We start from the raw sequence: 14582 nt of genomic DNA on the forward strand, positions 1-14582 counted from the left end.
CTAAAAATACAAAAAATTAGCCAGGCGTGGTGGTGCATGCCTGTAATCCCGGCTACTCGGGAGACTGAGACAGGCGAATTGCTTGAACCTGGGATGTGGAGGTTGCAGTGAGCCAAGATTGTGCCATTGCACTCCAGCCTGGGTGACAGAGTGAGATTTCATCTCAATAAATAAATAAATAAATAAATAAATAAATAAATAAATAAATAAATAAATGTCATGAAGACATGCGATTGGATGTGAAGGGGAATAGAGGAGGGAAGAATCACTAACAGCCGTTTGGCCTGAGATATCAGGTCAATAGCCATGCAGTTTCCCGAGATGAGGAACAATGGCAGAGGACCAGATTTGTGGTGGGAGGATGGGATGTCCACAGTACTTTTCAAGATATCTTAGGTCTTGGGTGTCTTTAAGATCTCTCAGTGGAAATATGGATGGGAGTATAGAGCTTATGGAGAAAGTTGAATCTGAATATAAAAATGTGGGGGTAATCAGTGGCATTTAAAGTCACAGGACTGAGTAAAATAAGCTAGGTAGAAGAGTACCATAAGCTAAGAACTGATTCCAAAGCACTCCATCTATCCACCACCCACCAGCCATCCACTCTCTCATCTAGCTATCCTTCTACTTATCCAAAAAATGCTTAGTATCACATGATGTGCTGGGTGCTAGGATTTAAAGGTGAACAATTTTATGGCCCCTGTTTTGGAAAAGCTCGCATTCTAAGGAAAAGTAGCACACCTAAAAATGCAGTAAAGCTTGATGCATTATATAACAGGTGTGTACATGGGGCTTTGGATCGTGGAGAAATCAACTATCAATCATGCTTCTGGAGGAAGCTTGGAAAGACTAAGAAGAGGTTTATCTTTAAAATAGACCATAAAAAAGAATTAAGCATTGATAAGGAGACCAGCATTCCGGGAAGAAAGAACAGCATCAGCAAAAGCATGGAGTATGAGAGCTCATGGTGTCCTTGGGGAAGGGCAAAAATATCTTTGATTCAGATACAGCATAAGATACGTGGTAGAAAGGGTATGGCAGGGGTTGGAATGGCTTTGTGCACTATGGCAAGGAATTGGGCTTTCCCTGTGGGTCATGGGGGACCAAGCTGAAGGTTTTAAGTCAAGGAGAGGTGGAACTAACATGGTCAGATTTGGGTTGTAGAAATGTCACTTGATCTGAAGACAGGGGTTGTCAAACCAAACTCAAATCTGGGTTTAGTAAAGAGAGACTTTATTCAAAAGGATTATTGCAGAGGGAGGGGGAAAGGGATTCTTGCAATAGAGGGAGAGGGCCTATTGCAATTGGGAGAATGCTCTGACAATAGATTTGCAAGCGTCTCAGGGTTAGACAAAAGGGTTTTTCTTTTACAGGGCGGAGTAAACAAAGCTAGAAAGAACGGGGTATAGGAAAGTGAGATGAACAGGAGAGGCACAATTGGTCAGAAGGTGCATAGATGGGGAATTTAAGACTTGCTATTCCCAGAAGGAGCTGTTAGGGAGAGGTTTTAGGCTGGCTCGGTCTGAGGTTTGGCCAGAGTTCAAGGACCTGGAGAAGGAGGGAACCTTACTCAACGTTTGGTTAACAAGCATTTTCTTCCAACTGATCAGTGGGGTTCAAAATTTCAGTTAATCATTTATGAGGCAAAGAATAGGCATTTGGAGGGCCTGTGTCTGGCCTTGGTATGGGTAAAGAAGGGGGGAGCATCTGTGAATCTTACCTAAGTCATATAGGTAAGATTCCTGTTCTTGCCACTCCTGTACATCTCGCTTTCCTATACCTTGTTCTTTCTAGCTTTATTTACTTCTCCCTGTAAAAGAAAAACCCTTTTGCCTAACCCTGAGATGCTTGCAGACCTATTGTCAGAGATTTCTCCCTATTGCAATAGTTCCCCTCCCCCTATTGCAAGAATCCCCTTTTCTCTCTTGCCATAAGGGTGCTTCTTGGTAAAGGTCAACATTATCAGGGTCAAGGCTCCAAGTACAGGAACTGCACGGGAAGACGAGATCTAGGTATGGGACAGTGGCTAAGCTTTTGGCTGAAATCCTGAAGCCAAGCCAAGAATTGCCCTGAATTCTGTGTCTACCTCTACCCTCTCCCCTTGCACAAAGTGGGGAACTCAAGTTATTTCCCCTTTGTACAAACATTAAGTCTGCTTGAAACATTAGCAATTGATATGGTTTGGGTATTTGTCCCCTTCAAATCTCATGCTGAAATGTGATCACCAGAAGTTGGAGGTGGGGCCTAGTGGGATATGTTTGGGTCATGGAGGCGGATCCCTCATGAATGGCTTGGTGTCCATCCTATGGTAATGAGTGAGTTGTCTATTAGTTCAGGAGAGAGCTGGTTGTTTAAAGGAGCCTGGCATTTCTTTCTTGCTCTCTCCTGTCATGTGACACACCGACTCCTTTTCCCTTCCGTCATGACTAAAAGCTTCCTGAGGCTTCACCAGGAACCAGGCAGATGCGGGTACCATGCTTGTACAGCTTGCAGAACAATGAGATAAATGAACCTCTTTTCTTTATAAATTATCCAGCCTCAGGTGTTCCTTTATAGCAATGCAAAACAGACTAACACAGTGATGCTTACAACAGCAGCAACAATGACAACAAAGACCACAACTCAATTTCTCATTTTCATATCAATTGGCAGAAATTATCTTTATTAGAAAAATGAAATTTTCCTGTATTTACATTTTTACACCATATGACCGGGCACTTCTGTTGCCTCAGGAGTTATGTACATATCAGTTTGCACACGCATGTCAATCCCCATTCCTTAAAACAGTTGATAACACACTGAACAAAATTAAAAGACATACTACAAGAAGACAACCATAGTATATACTTCCTCTATCATAGAAAGGTGTTAAGCAAACATGTAATTTTGTAGCTATGCTTGGAAATATTTAATACACTTATTAGCACTTCCTCATGCAGTGGATTAAAACATGACAGATATAAACTGCTGCAGTTGATCAGTGAACATTAATTCCCAAATGAAGACCATTGCTTAGAGCACACAGCTTGCTTTCAGCTCCACCATACAAGACATCAAGTCAGTTCTGATGTGGGTTTTGGATTCTGTTTGAATGTAGCTGTGAATAGAAACCCTCTGCATATGGAGTTCAATCCTAGCCATATTGGGTTAAAAATGGACTCAGACATAAACCTGGATGGCTACTTAATTCAATAACTTTCTTGCAGGCAATGACCAGCTTGTGTATTATGCAACAAGTCATATTATTAATACGTGAGTGAAAAATGAATCATTTATCCTCTTTTTCTGTCTGAGAAGGCCATTATTTATAATTTTTATGATCTAATTCTTATTCAAGCTACCAAGAAACTCACCTTATTCTTTCTGAACATTCAGCTTGAAATATATGTACTATACATAAACATATACACATAAACATTCTGGGGTGATATAAACTATGGTGAATTCTGCCAATTAATTCAGCAGGTTTATGCTTTTAAATTTGTTTTGGCAGGGGAATGAACAAGATTAAGATTCATAGTTAAAAACAACTGGTAAAGAAATCTTTGGGGACCCTCAGGTTTGGAAGGCATCTGAGCCACATCTAACTATGTCACTGCTGTGTCAAGCAGTTTTCTGAATTTTCTGTGAAAATGTTATTCTTGAACTTATATCTTAGGCAGGCAATTAGCATCCCTTCCCAGTGAAAAATTTGGGGAACATGAATGTTAAAAGTTCCACTTTCATCTTTTCAAATTCATCAAAAATTTCAAAGAAGATCACCTGGATTTGGCTCAAATTAGAGGTCTGAATCTTTTGTTTTTAAACTGAAACATTTATGTAAGTGGTCATGGCCCCAGAGCTGTGTCTACAAACTTAATAAACTAAAGATTTAAAAAAATTTAAAAAAGATTTTAAAAGTCAATACTGTTCATTCACTTGAATTAGCTTGACTGAGAACAGAAATAATTCAATAAGTCTTAGATGGCTAATGTAGAAACTTCGATTGAATTCAAAAGGCTATGATTGTTTTTCATGGAAAAAAAAAGACAATGTTTTCGTATTTCTGGATCTTCGCTCTTTGCTCAGTTATCAATAGTCTTTGATTTGAGCCCTTTAAAACTTGAAACAGCAAAATGTCAGATCAATGGGAAGCATTTAAAATGCCGAAGACAAACTCATGTTTGCTGGAGAACAATTAACCTCATTAATTTGAAAGGCAGCTGTGGTATTGGCTATGAGTTATGTTAATATCCTATTGAAGGTTCATCTTAAATCTTTCCTAAAGGTGTGAAAGAGAATTAACTGGAAGAGGTCATAACCCAGGGCTAATGAAGAATGTTCTAGGATTGCAAAAATGCAAACTCATTGTTTCACTGACATAGTAAGTAAGAGAGAATTATGAGTGATAATCTCAGTTTTGTCTTCTTCGTTTCTGCAGACCGCTGACACTTTATCTGAGGAAGTTAATCTGAGGAATGACTTCATTTTAAGCAATTTAGTTCTGGTTCCCTGGAGAGTTGCATGCTTTGAAATACAACCCCCAGAGAAGAAATGCTATTGGTCAAATCGTTCTTTGGAGTGCTCCATTTCTGCATAGCTCAACATTCCAAGGAGAACATGGTCACGCACTTGTAGACCCAACAACAGGATCTCCAAATAACAAATAACAATCTTTCTGTCTTAAAAGGCTTTTTACTGCCAGCTTGAAAGATGAAAACAGCTGAGAAATATTTCTCATAGACTAGCACTTAACTTGCATTAAGTTAGCTAACTCTCCAGAGAATTCATGGAGACTCCCAGAAAGACATTCCTTCAAATCCCCGCTAGTGTCCTCATCCATCAAATGGGCCTAATGCACCCCTCACCTCTCAGTAAATATAAATGCCAGGAAAGAAATGTGGCTTAGACCATGGAGAGGGGGGAGTGCAGGAAAGGCAGTGTGTGCTCAGCGGCATGCCTGCAGGAGATGTTAAACATTAGGCCATTCTGGGTACATATAAAGCCCGGTGGAAGCGTTCCAATTCAACACTCTTCAGTGGGACAGAATAACCGTCATTATCCTAATGCTAAGTGACCAGGGAATTATCTCTAAGACAATTTGGAAAAGAAAAGAAAAAAAGAACAGACCAAGAAGGAAAACAACAACAACATTTTAATAGCTGGTCCTCAATCATTCTGACTACCAAAGCTCTCCATCATTCATGCAGAAACTCTATTTCCTATTCCCTGTCCCACCTCTGAAACTCATTCCATCTGCCTGGCAAAGATAACCAAACATAGACATGAAATAGGAGGAATAGTCAACTTGCAAATAATATCACCTCTTTGAACATGGGTCACAATATTTAGGAGGACTTTAATGGAGGGTCACATGGCTGTGTGTGTGCATACCCACACACATGCAAGCATGTACTATGTACATATGTTTAATGGAATTAGCCCTGATGTTGACTGATAAAAAGATGAGACATTAGGAAAGAGATATTTAAGATTAGGCACATGCTAAGTAGAGAAAATAACTCCCCAGGAATTTTTTTAAATGCTAAGCGCAAGCATATGAAAGGGAGACACAAACAGTGTTCAAGTCTCAGAAGGAACTATGAACAGAGGTGAGATCCCCAGAAGTTCTCCAAACACACAAATCAGGCAATGAGGGGTAAGACCCTAACAAACTTCCCTGTCACAGAGGCTGATACTCAAGGGTATATGCCCAGGAACCTCAAAAGAGCAGACTTCTCTTTCTGACTTCTATTCTGACCTCCCTGGAGGAGACCAGGCACTTTGAGAATATGTCTAACGGTAGGGATTTACTAGCTAATTCTAGTTGCTGACGAGGCTGAGAAAAACCTGAGCCTCAGTTTCCTTATCTGTAAAACGGGAGCAATCATATTTATATCTTAAGGTTATTTTGAGGATCACATTCTAGGATATGCCTAGAATATCGCCTACACTCAATTTAGATATATTTTGATATTTTCAAATTCAGGTGCAGATCCATGGCAAGTACTTGCGATAAGCAGAAAATGTAACATTCCAAGAATGCACAGAATGGGATAGACAGAGTGACAAAAGCTCCCTCTCCACCTCGCCATCCTTCCTGAAATACACCTCTATTCCTTTTGGCATCTCTTTGCCCCGTTTTCTCTCTAGGGAACCTGATGCTTTCTGTCAGCCACAACAGTAGGCACTTGGAACTCAATAAAGAATTCTCCCTCTATGCTTCCCTGATACATTCATACCCTGTTCTATCAAAAAGGTTCTTCAAACGTCAAAAACAAAACCAAACAAAAAAGCTTTAGGGAAATGCTTCGTCTTTTTACATCATGGTCTATTTTCTAATCCTTTGGGGAATTTTTTCAACCTTTTCTTGAGGCACATGTCATAACGCAAGGCTGGGAGGAGGCATGATTTGGCAAGGACTGGAGAACTGGTTGGAACCAGACAAAAGCCTTCCTGTGCAAAAATGTAGGAGTGTGAGTGTGTTCACCTGGTTAGCAGCTCCTGGGTCTCCTAAGCACGTTACTTGAAGATTAAAATAAATCAAGTGCATTTCCGGGAGCACTAACTCTATTCTCCAGAGTTACTTAAAGGTTTAGGGAAGGACTTTTTTTTTTTTTTTTAAAGGTATGCTCATAGAATCAGATTTTTTTTTTTTCCTGGCTACAACTTTAGTTGTCATTTCTAATTTTTGCTGTTTAGTCTCTGTTTGCATTGCATGGGTCCTTGGTTATCCTTTGTATTAGAGAACTGAACTTCTAAACCATAAGCTACTTATGGGAAGAGACTATATTTTCTATTTATTTTGCATCCCCTCCCCCACAATCCCAAACTGACTTTCAAAATAAAGTGGACATTCAGTGAAGTCCTATTAGCTGGTCAATGTGCTTGGTTCTTCCTCAATGCATGATACATAGACCTCAATTATTTCAATGGTCACTGCCAGCCTTTTATCTTCAGTTTGAGGTTTTAAACAATATCCCTGTTGATTTTTCCTAAGGAGACGGTCTCTCAGAAAAGTTTTCTCTTCTAGGAACTTTAAGACAGGGATTGTGAGGGAGTTTAAAGGAAAACCAAATTCAAAGAAGCATGGGTAGGTCTTTCTAGGGCAAGTGGCAAAAAAAAAAAAAAAAAAAAAAAAAAAAGCCAGGGCAGTTTTATGGGGATCTCTGGCTCTTATTCCAGAGCTACTCAGGAGTGTCCCCTTGAAAGAAACCTAGAAATAAGTCAGCCTGGTCAGAGAATCGAGCCAGAAATTGAACCATGTCTTGGATCTAATCCTTGCTCTGATACTCTCTAACTTGATCTTAAACAGGCGACTGCCCATTTGTAAACTTCATTTTTCTCATCTCTCCTCCCCTTCTCCTAACTTTTGGTGTGGTTCTACAAACTCTATTTTTCTAAGACCCTTCTGGGCAGGCACTTCTAGCTAATACTATACTGAAAGTACTGCTGGGCACAGAAAGAGTGCAGGTGAGGAAAGAGGATAAGGAATTTAAATAGGAAATCTATGCCCTTTGATGTGTTTAAGGAAATCACACACAAGTCCATATCGGCATTGTCTTCAGAAGCAAATGCGAGCAGAATATATTCTATACCCCTCATCCCAGAGTTTTGTTTTTCAAAGAAGGGGCCAAGAACGCCAACACCCAAATTCTACTTGGGCTCTGTCATCCTCCCTACAACTGAGATTAAAAAAATATAGTGCCCTCTCTACAGAAACATCCTCCCATAAAAATAACCAGAATGGGTTTTCCATGTGTTAATACCATCATCACCATTTAATTTTTAACATAAACTTTACAATATGTACAATTTTATTTGGATAATACACTTACGTGTGAATTGTAGAAATCAAGCATGTATATTATATACATGTGTACACAAGCAGTTGTATTCACAGGATAAGTGCATTTGATCATCTCTGATCTATATCAAGTGGCAAGCTGACCTCATCTGATACAATTAGATATGAACACAGTACAATGTATAGGGATTGAATGGGAAACAGTAACTGCATATTGGGAGAACTTTTCAAGTATAGACCCCACAGCACTTTCGACCCTGTTCACCAAAAAGAGATGGGGTATCTGGAAAGGTCTAATTTTGTCTCCAGTGAAAATAAACAGTACTTTTGGAAGGAAAATTGCCTTTACATAGAACCCTTCACTCATTAAATATCAACCAACACATTTAGCTTCCACCTACTCAAACTTCTTTTTCTTTGAGTCCAATCATGGCTACTATAGCCATGGTTAATACAAACAGGCTCCATTTCAGAAACAACGCATGTCCCCTTTTCAAGGATTCATGCACAACAGCTACGCACAAAGAAACAGTACAGGAATGTGCATAATGTTAACGAATATATCCAGCTCCTCTGTAAGGTATTTAGAGTTCTCAAATTAGTGTTTATTTAGGTCTTAAACCGCAAGGGATTTCAGTACAAGGTACTTATTTATATGACAACTGATTATTAAAGCTGCACTTTTTAGATTTAAAGGAGATAAATTTTTAATCACCATTTAATTAACATCAACATTTTTTTTCTTTTTCATTAGCAATTCTATTTGCAAATAATTCAGGGCATTTGTCATTTCCTGAGAAGGATGCAGAATATTAAATACACATCAGTGGTCGACATATCAAATAGAATAAACAATGTGTGACTATATGACAGCTGTGGATCTTTTGACTAATTAACTGCCTTGGCTAGAGTCCCATTTAAGTGAAACTATTTCATTTGTAAACAAGGTGTAATTTTCTTTTTTTCTCCCCAGAAAATAAGCGTGAAATGATTTGACAGATTTTGCTGCAATGTGTGAATTTTAATGCTTTCACCAGAAAAGCTAAATACTAAGACTCTCTGGCATCCTGTGAATCAGGGAAGAGAAAATCAAGAGTAATCCGTGGATGCCCAGTCATGGTGCTGGCTAAAATAATGCAGAGAGATTTGCAGAGGACATAACAATAATGAGTGGTGAGATTATGAGATTATAATCCTGCAAGTCTCTCTGGCAGAAAGACAGACCTATAGGGACTTGCCAGCTCAGAGCATTGAGACCATAAGTGGCCTAAGAACCTGCAGATGTAAGGATGATGAAACCCATTTTCCAGAAGCACAAAGGTTTCTCAAGTACAGTTTATGCTCTAGAAGACTCTCTTACCCAGAGTATTTTAAATTGGTTGTATGTGCGTGCTATTACCCATAGACAGAGACCCAACCATTTGCATTCAAGTGTACCTATCTGAGGACTAGTTGGGTCCTTCTCAAGTGGGGAAAACGAATTAAAATTAACAAAATATCGTTATGGATGCCAGCTCTGACTTAAGCCAGCTGAAACTCAGGCATTTGTGTTCAGAAATTTGGGCTCCTTGCCATCAACAAATCTAAGATCTCAGAGCTGGGATATGTTACGGGAATCTTCTGTGATGGATCTATAGTCTCAGGCTTCCTATTTAATTCTTGTTACTTCTCATAGTGTGGGTTCCATTTACCACTGGACGTTACATTCCTGATATTCTTTTTGCAAAAACTGAACGGACTTAGATGACCTTTGAATAACTCTACATCTTTTCCTTAGAAATTGACCATCTGATCACTAGTTGATTTTTTTTTTTTTTTTTTTTTTGCTTGGGATCATCACATTGAAGAGTCAGTGAATTAGTAGAGAAGGGATACCATAAACTTTGTGTAGCATAACATTTCTGATTATTTATTTGAAAAAACACTTTGGTCAGTGAAAAGAATATATATTTTTTTCACAACATTATTGTTGATTCTTCCAAAGGCCATGTTTTCAGTTTCTTTATCCAGAGATGTATGGGCTTAATAGCAGAAATAATGCTGCTGTTAGGGGAAGGCTTTCTGACCGATGAAGTCAGTCCAAGTATAACTCTCACTCTCCCTGGAGGTCTCTGTGGCATTTGGCAGCCCCCTGGGTTTAGAGGACACCAGAGGAAGACAGAAAGCCTCTTTGGCTTGACGACAAATCACTGTTCTGTATTCTGGAAAGACTTTTTGATTCATTCATGTCAAAACATCCCAGACTCATGAGGAAATGGAGGCGATCCTTGCTGGGGTGGATAAAGGTCTGGAATGCACTGGAAGGGCAGAAGGTAGAAAGGGCTAGAAGGCTACACAGTCATGGAAATTCAGATTTAGGATCAGAAGTTGGGGTGACTATTCCGGGCCCTTCGATCCAGGCTTCTCCATGGCTGGGTCTTGGGGCAGCAGAGGTACAGCATCCGGGAAATAAAATGTCATTTTCAAGCACATGCATCCCCAGCACCTAGTCAGCCCCGTCTGCCTTTCAAAAATGAAAGGAAGCTCCTCTCACCCACTGCCTCCCTCTGTCTCCCTATCATTGACCCTGAAATTTATTGCAACCACTTTTCATTATAGGAACACTGTAGGTCAGGTGTACTTTCCTAAAGATGGAGCTATTCCATGCATCCTTGAGCTTTAAGAGAATCATCCCTGACACTTGCCCACATGCAAGAAAATAATACTTACAAAACAGAACGCACACCATGAGGAGAAGAAATGGGATAATTTTTCAACCTGCCACTTTATCCCTTTCTTCAAGAATGTAAAGCAGAATGCAGGAGGAAACCAGGAAATGGCCAGGCGAGTCTACATTAGCTTAGTGTTTCCGTAATGGCCCGAAACAGACTGAGGTCTTCTGCAAACACTGATGGCTAGTTATCCCAAATACTTCAAAAATATTCATGTACATGAAATACACTAATTAACAGAGTAGAACTATATAAAAGGTTTAGTTAATATTATTTGCTGGTTTTATGATATTTAATTTTTAAACTAGAAAATCCTGATCTGAGAAAGTGTCATAACATAGCAACTATCTTGTCGGGGGCACTTGTTTTTGTGGCAGGCACTGTGCTAACAGGCTCCCCATGCATAAGTATTCCCCTCTCTGTCTCTAACTTTAAAAAAAAAATGGGTATCATTTCATGTCATATATGCACAGGTTTGAGTAGAATAAGAATGGGATAATGCAGGTGACTCAGAAATGACAAATACTTTGAGGAATTTTTCCTACATCTCTGTTGGTGCTATGAAGTGGTTTGCCACCAACAGAGAGAATAACTCAGCAGGGAGAAATTGCTTGTCTCACTAAACTGTATCCACAGTTTGGAGGATACTCAGGGTAGATCCAAGAGTGCCTCATGTTTTGAAGGCTTTTGATTTGAGGAGGTTGGGGTGGAAGTGAGTGTCCAACAGAATTTCTGGATGTGAAGGAAGATAAACCTAAAACCATGCTAGCCTTCGGCAGACAGATGGCATTGTACTTCTTACAGATCACAGTACACATACGGCTGTTGGTGCACGTCACCACATTAACAACTCTGGGAAGAGCGATACATAGCTAATTGGACACCACCATGGCTGTTTGGAAACAGAACGAGTTATGGTTACTCTGGGAGGGAAGGGGTAACAGATACTATACAACCCTGAGTCATCACCAGAAGGGAGGAAATGCAAACTTACGTACATAGGCGTCTTCGGGATAAACTACAATGGCCACTGTGTCACAGACAGAAGATCCACACTTAGATCTCGGAGACATAAATGTGTTAGTTTATGCAGCTCTGAACAAGACCATCGAAGCCGAGGGTGAGAGAAACACACATCAACATCCAAAGAGATTCCTGTAGCTCTCTCCACCTGAGGGTCCCTCGGGCCTTTGGCTCCAGATGTGTCTTGGAAATGAACTATAATGAAGGTAGCACAGTCACCATGAACACACTGATTTGCTATTCTTTGGGGGAGCCTGGAGTTCTTGGGGTGAGCCTGGGCTGTGATGGAAGGCATAACAAGAAAGCTGAAACTGTTACGAGCCAAACTTCCTAATCTCTTGGACATGTCAATCGCACTACAGTGCAGATGCATTCTTAACTGTTTTTATTTTGTCTGTGTCAGGTTTACATGCACACCATATTGCTTATTCTGTATTAGAGAAACCAATAGGCATTTCTGATGAGAAAATTACATGGTGGACTGACCTTAATGGAATTTGGAATATAGGAAATCATAACATCACCATTGGCATCCAATGCATCATTATTGCCAACATACCCAGTAGGCATGTCCCGGAGACTTGCCCTTATGTAGTTAGTTATTTTTGGTTAAGGACTCACCTATCTGGTGTCTGCCATGCTCAGCACACACCTCACAAGATTCCTTGAGTGGAAGATTATGGCATGAAGCCATGTGCAAAAGAGCCAACAACAACAACAAAAAAATACCTCCCTACATCTTCTTCCTCTTAGCAGGGCACTATTGGACATCCAACATTTACCCTCCAGAACATTGGCCATTACGTATATTTCCCTATAGATAAAACATTAATGGAAGATTTTTAAACATCAGATTCCATACTAGGCATTTTCTTGTACACGCGTCTATTGCTGCAGGAATTTAAAACCCTGGGGGTAGAGTACATATTATTCTTATTTGCAGCATAAGGCATAACATGCTCCGAAATATACACATCATTGTGGCGCCGACTGTCCCTGGAACAGTACGATGCCGTTGACCTCAAGGACGACCGAAGATAGCTGTCATTCACCGCCTGGGATGGCAACGAGTGTTTGTAAGGGTCCGAGGGGCATCTCCCAATAACCAAGCGTTGGTCATCCCTGTGGGAGTGGAGGAAAGGGTTATCGGAGGTGTGGTCTGGCAAGAGAGACTTGCTCCTCTTGCTGTCCTCCAGACCTTGGGGGAAAAGGGAGCTTTTTTTCCCCGAGAGTTTGCTTGAGGGGACACTAAACAGGCTGCCGTAAAAATTTCCCTCCAGAAGCCGTTCCCTGTCCTTGAGGCTTATGCTCCGGGAGGGCCTGCTAAGGTCTAGCTCCCTAGGTTTGTCGACAATGTTATCGTAGGAATGCTGACGGCTAATCCTTAGCTTGTTCTTTTGTAATTGAAGGGCATTGTTCTGTGCCCAGTCCTGCTGGTAGACCTGCTCCCCGGTGGCTGGGTTACCTGTCTCCTGAAGCATCTGGTCTTCATCGATGTCATAGAGGTTCCCCATCCGCAGGCAGGCATCGCACTTGAAGGGGGACCTCATGGTGAAGTGGCCTGAATAGGTGGGCAGGTTGGAAAGGCAGCTTCTGCAGTGCGTGGAGTTCTGCCGGTATCGCTCGCTGGTCTCACTGTGCGGGGAACCCTTGTCTTTCAAGGTGAAGTGCTTGGAGTAGAGTTTATACTGGTCGTTGTTGGAAACCCCCTCTTCATTATGCAAGGGGTTCCGGTTCATTGGCAGCGTGGAGTCCCCCTTGCGGAAGTTTTCACTGGGATCCTGGTAGGGGTCTGGGAAGTCCACGTTCTCGGGCAGGGTCACATTTTCAACAAACTGGGGTGGATCTAAGTGGAAACCAGGCTCCTTCTCACCATCAATAGTGTAGATCTTGTCTCTAGGGGAGCTTGATTTGGTTTTCAGGTAGGTGCGCTCGACCTCACTACAGTCCTTGGGGTATTTGGAGGCCACTGACCTTTTAAAGTTGTCCTTGGTTTTGTGGTTCTTACTGTTGTCAGGTTCCCTGTGGCACGTGGCCCGATTTGACGTTTCTGAAATGTCAGAATGGGCCATCTCTTCTGGAAGATACCTAGGGCTCTTTAGGGAGTGGGTCCTATTTTCTGCTGTTGCCTCATCCCTCTGGGAGACTGGATTCTGGGATAGTGAATCCTGGCGTATGGAATCCACGGATTTCTTCCAAAGCTGCCGGGGTCTAGAGTTCACTTTGGATTCTGTGCTCACGGCCACCTCCACCGTGTTAGGGTTGGACTCATTGAGAGTAAGAGGATGTTGTCCCTGGAATACATAGTTGTTGAGGTTATCCTTCTGCCGGTTGGCCACAAATGTTTGGAGTTCGTTCATGTTGTCTCCAAAAATGCTCTCTTTCCCCTGAAAGGACCTGTTGTCTGAGTACATCAAATTCCCCTTATCTGAAACCATGTCCATGATGAGGGAACCTCTTTGGATGAAGTCAGCAGCTCTTTTGGGTGAGTCCATTCTTGAGGAGTTCATGTTGGACATGTTGGAAATGTTTTTGGCTGACCGGAGGAGTTTTAACATGTTGCTCTGGGATCCCGTCAGATTGAAGTCTGGAGACTTCTTCTTTTCTTCAATGTGCACTCCATGAATGCAGCTGTAGATGCCCTGTAGGGGAGCAACATAAAGCACTGTCAGCAGCAGCAGCAGTGAACATGAAACCACTTTGCACTTGAACTTTACCTGCAAAGGTGAGATTTGTACTTCTTGCAGGAGCCCTGGAGAAACAGCAAAATTCAGTCTGAATCCTGATAATGTCTCTTAAAGGTATGAGACAAGTTGCAAAGCATAGGGTTTATCTTATTGCTCTGGCTCAAGATTAGCTGACACCTTTGCAAAGAGTCACACATGGAGTTTGAGAAAAGGTATCAACCGATGCTCATACAACTGTCAATGCCTCAGTGTCTCCAAAGTGGCATATAAGAACAGATAACTGAGCCTCCCAGCACCCGGGTCACCAATCCAAGCTTTCATTAAAGTTTCCCAGCATCATCTTTGAAAGTTTAGGCACCAGAGAGTTAACTACTG

The 14582-nt window shown here is 41.2% G+C and overlaps 1 protein-coding gene and 1 long non-coding RNA gene across 7 annotated transcripts in view; one reads left to right on the forward strand and one right to left on the reverse strand.

Moving 5' to 3' along the window:
• The window catches only part of LOC134757488 (uncharacterized), a 439709-nt gene that overhangs the window by 379555 nt on the left and 45572 nt on the right, over positions 1-14582 (forward strand). The gene's annotated exons all lie outside the window — the stretch shown is intronic.
• The window catches only part of GRIN2A (glutamate ionotropic receptor NMDA type subunit 2A), a 432359-nt gene continuing 420403 nt past the window's right edge, over positions 2627-14582 (reverse strand). The window contains exons 14-15 of one of the 2 annotated variants that reach the window (XM_055365257.2): positions 12986-14162; positions 11890-12642 (exon numbers count right to left, since the gene is read on the reverse strand). In XM_055365257.2, the coding sequence (XP_055221232.1) occupies positions 12569-12642; positions 12986-14162 (1251 nt within the window). In that variant the 3' untranslated portion in view covers positions 11890-12568. Of the gene's footprint in view, positions 14163-14582 lie in introns of both variants that reach the window. The other variant, XM_004057187.5, reaches the window with a different exon arrangement.

Source organism: Gorilla gorilla, chromosome 18 (assembly GCF_029281585.2).
Source record: "Gorilla gorilla gorilla isolate KB3781 chromosome 18, NHGRI_mGorGor1-v2.1_pri, whole genome shotgun sequence".
In the NCBI taxonomy this organism is placed as follows: Eukaryota; Metazoa; Chordata; class Mammalia; order Primates; family Hominidae; genus Gorilla; species Gorilla gorilla.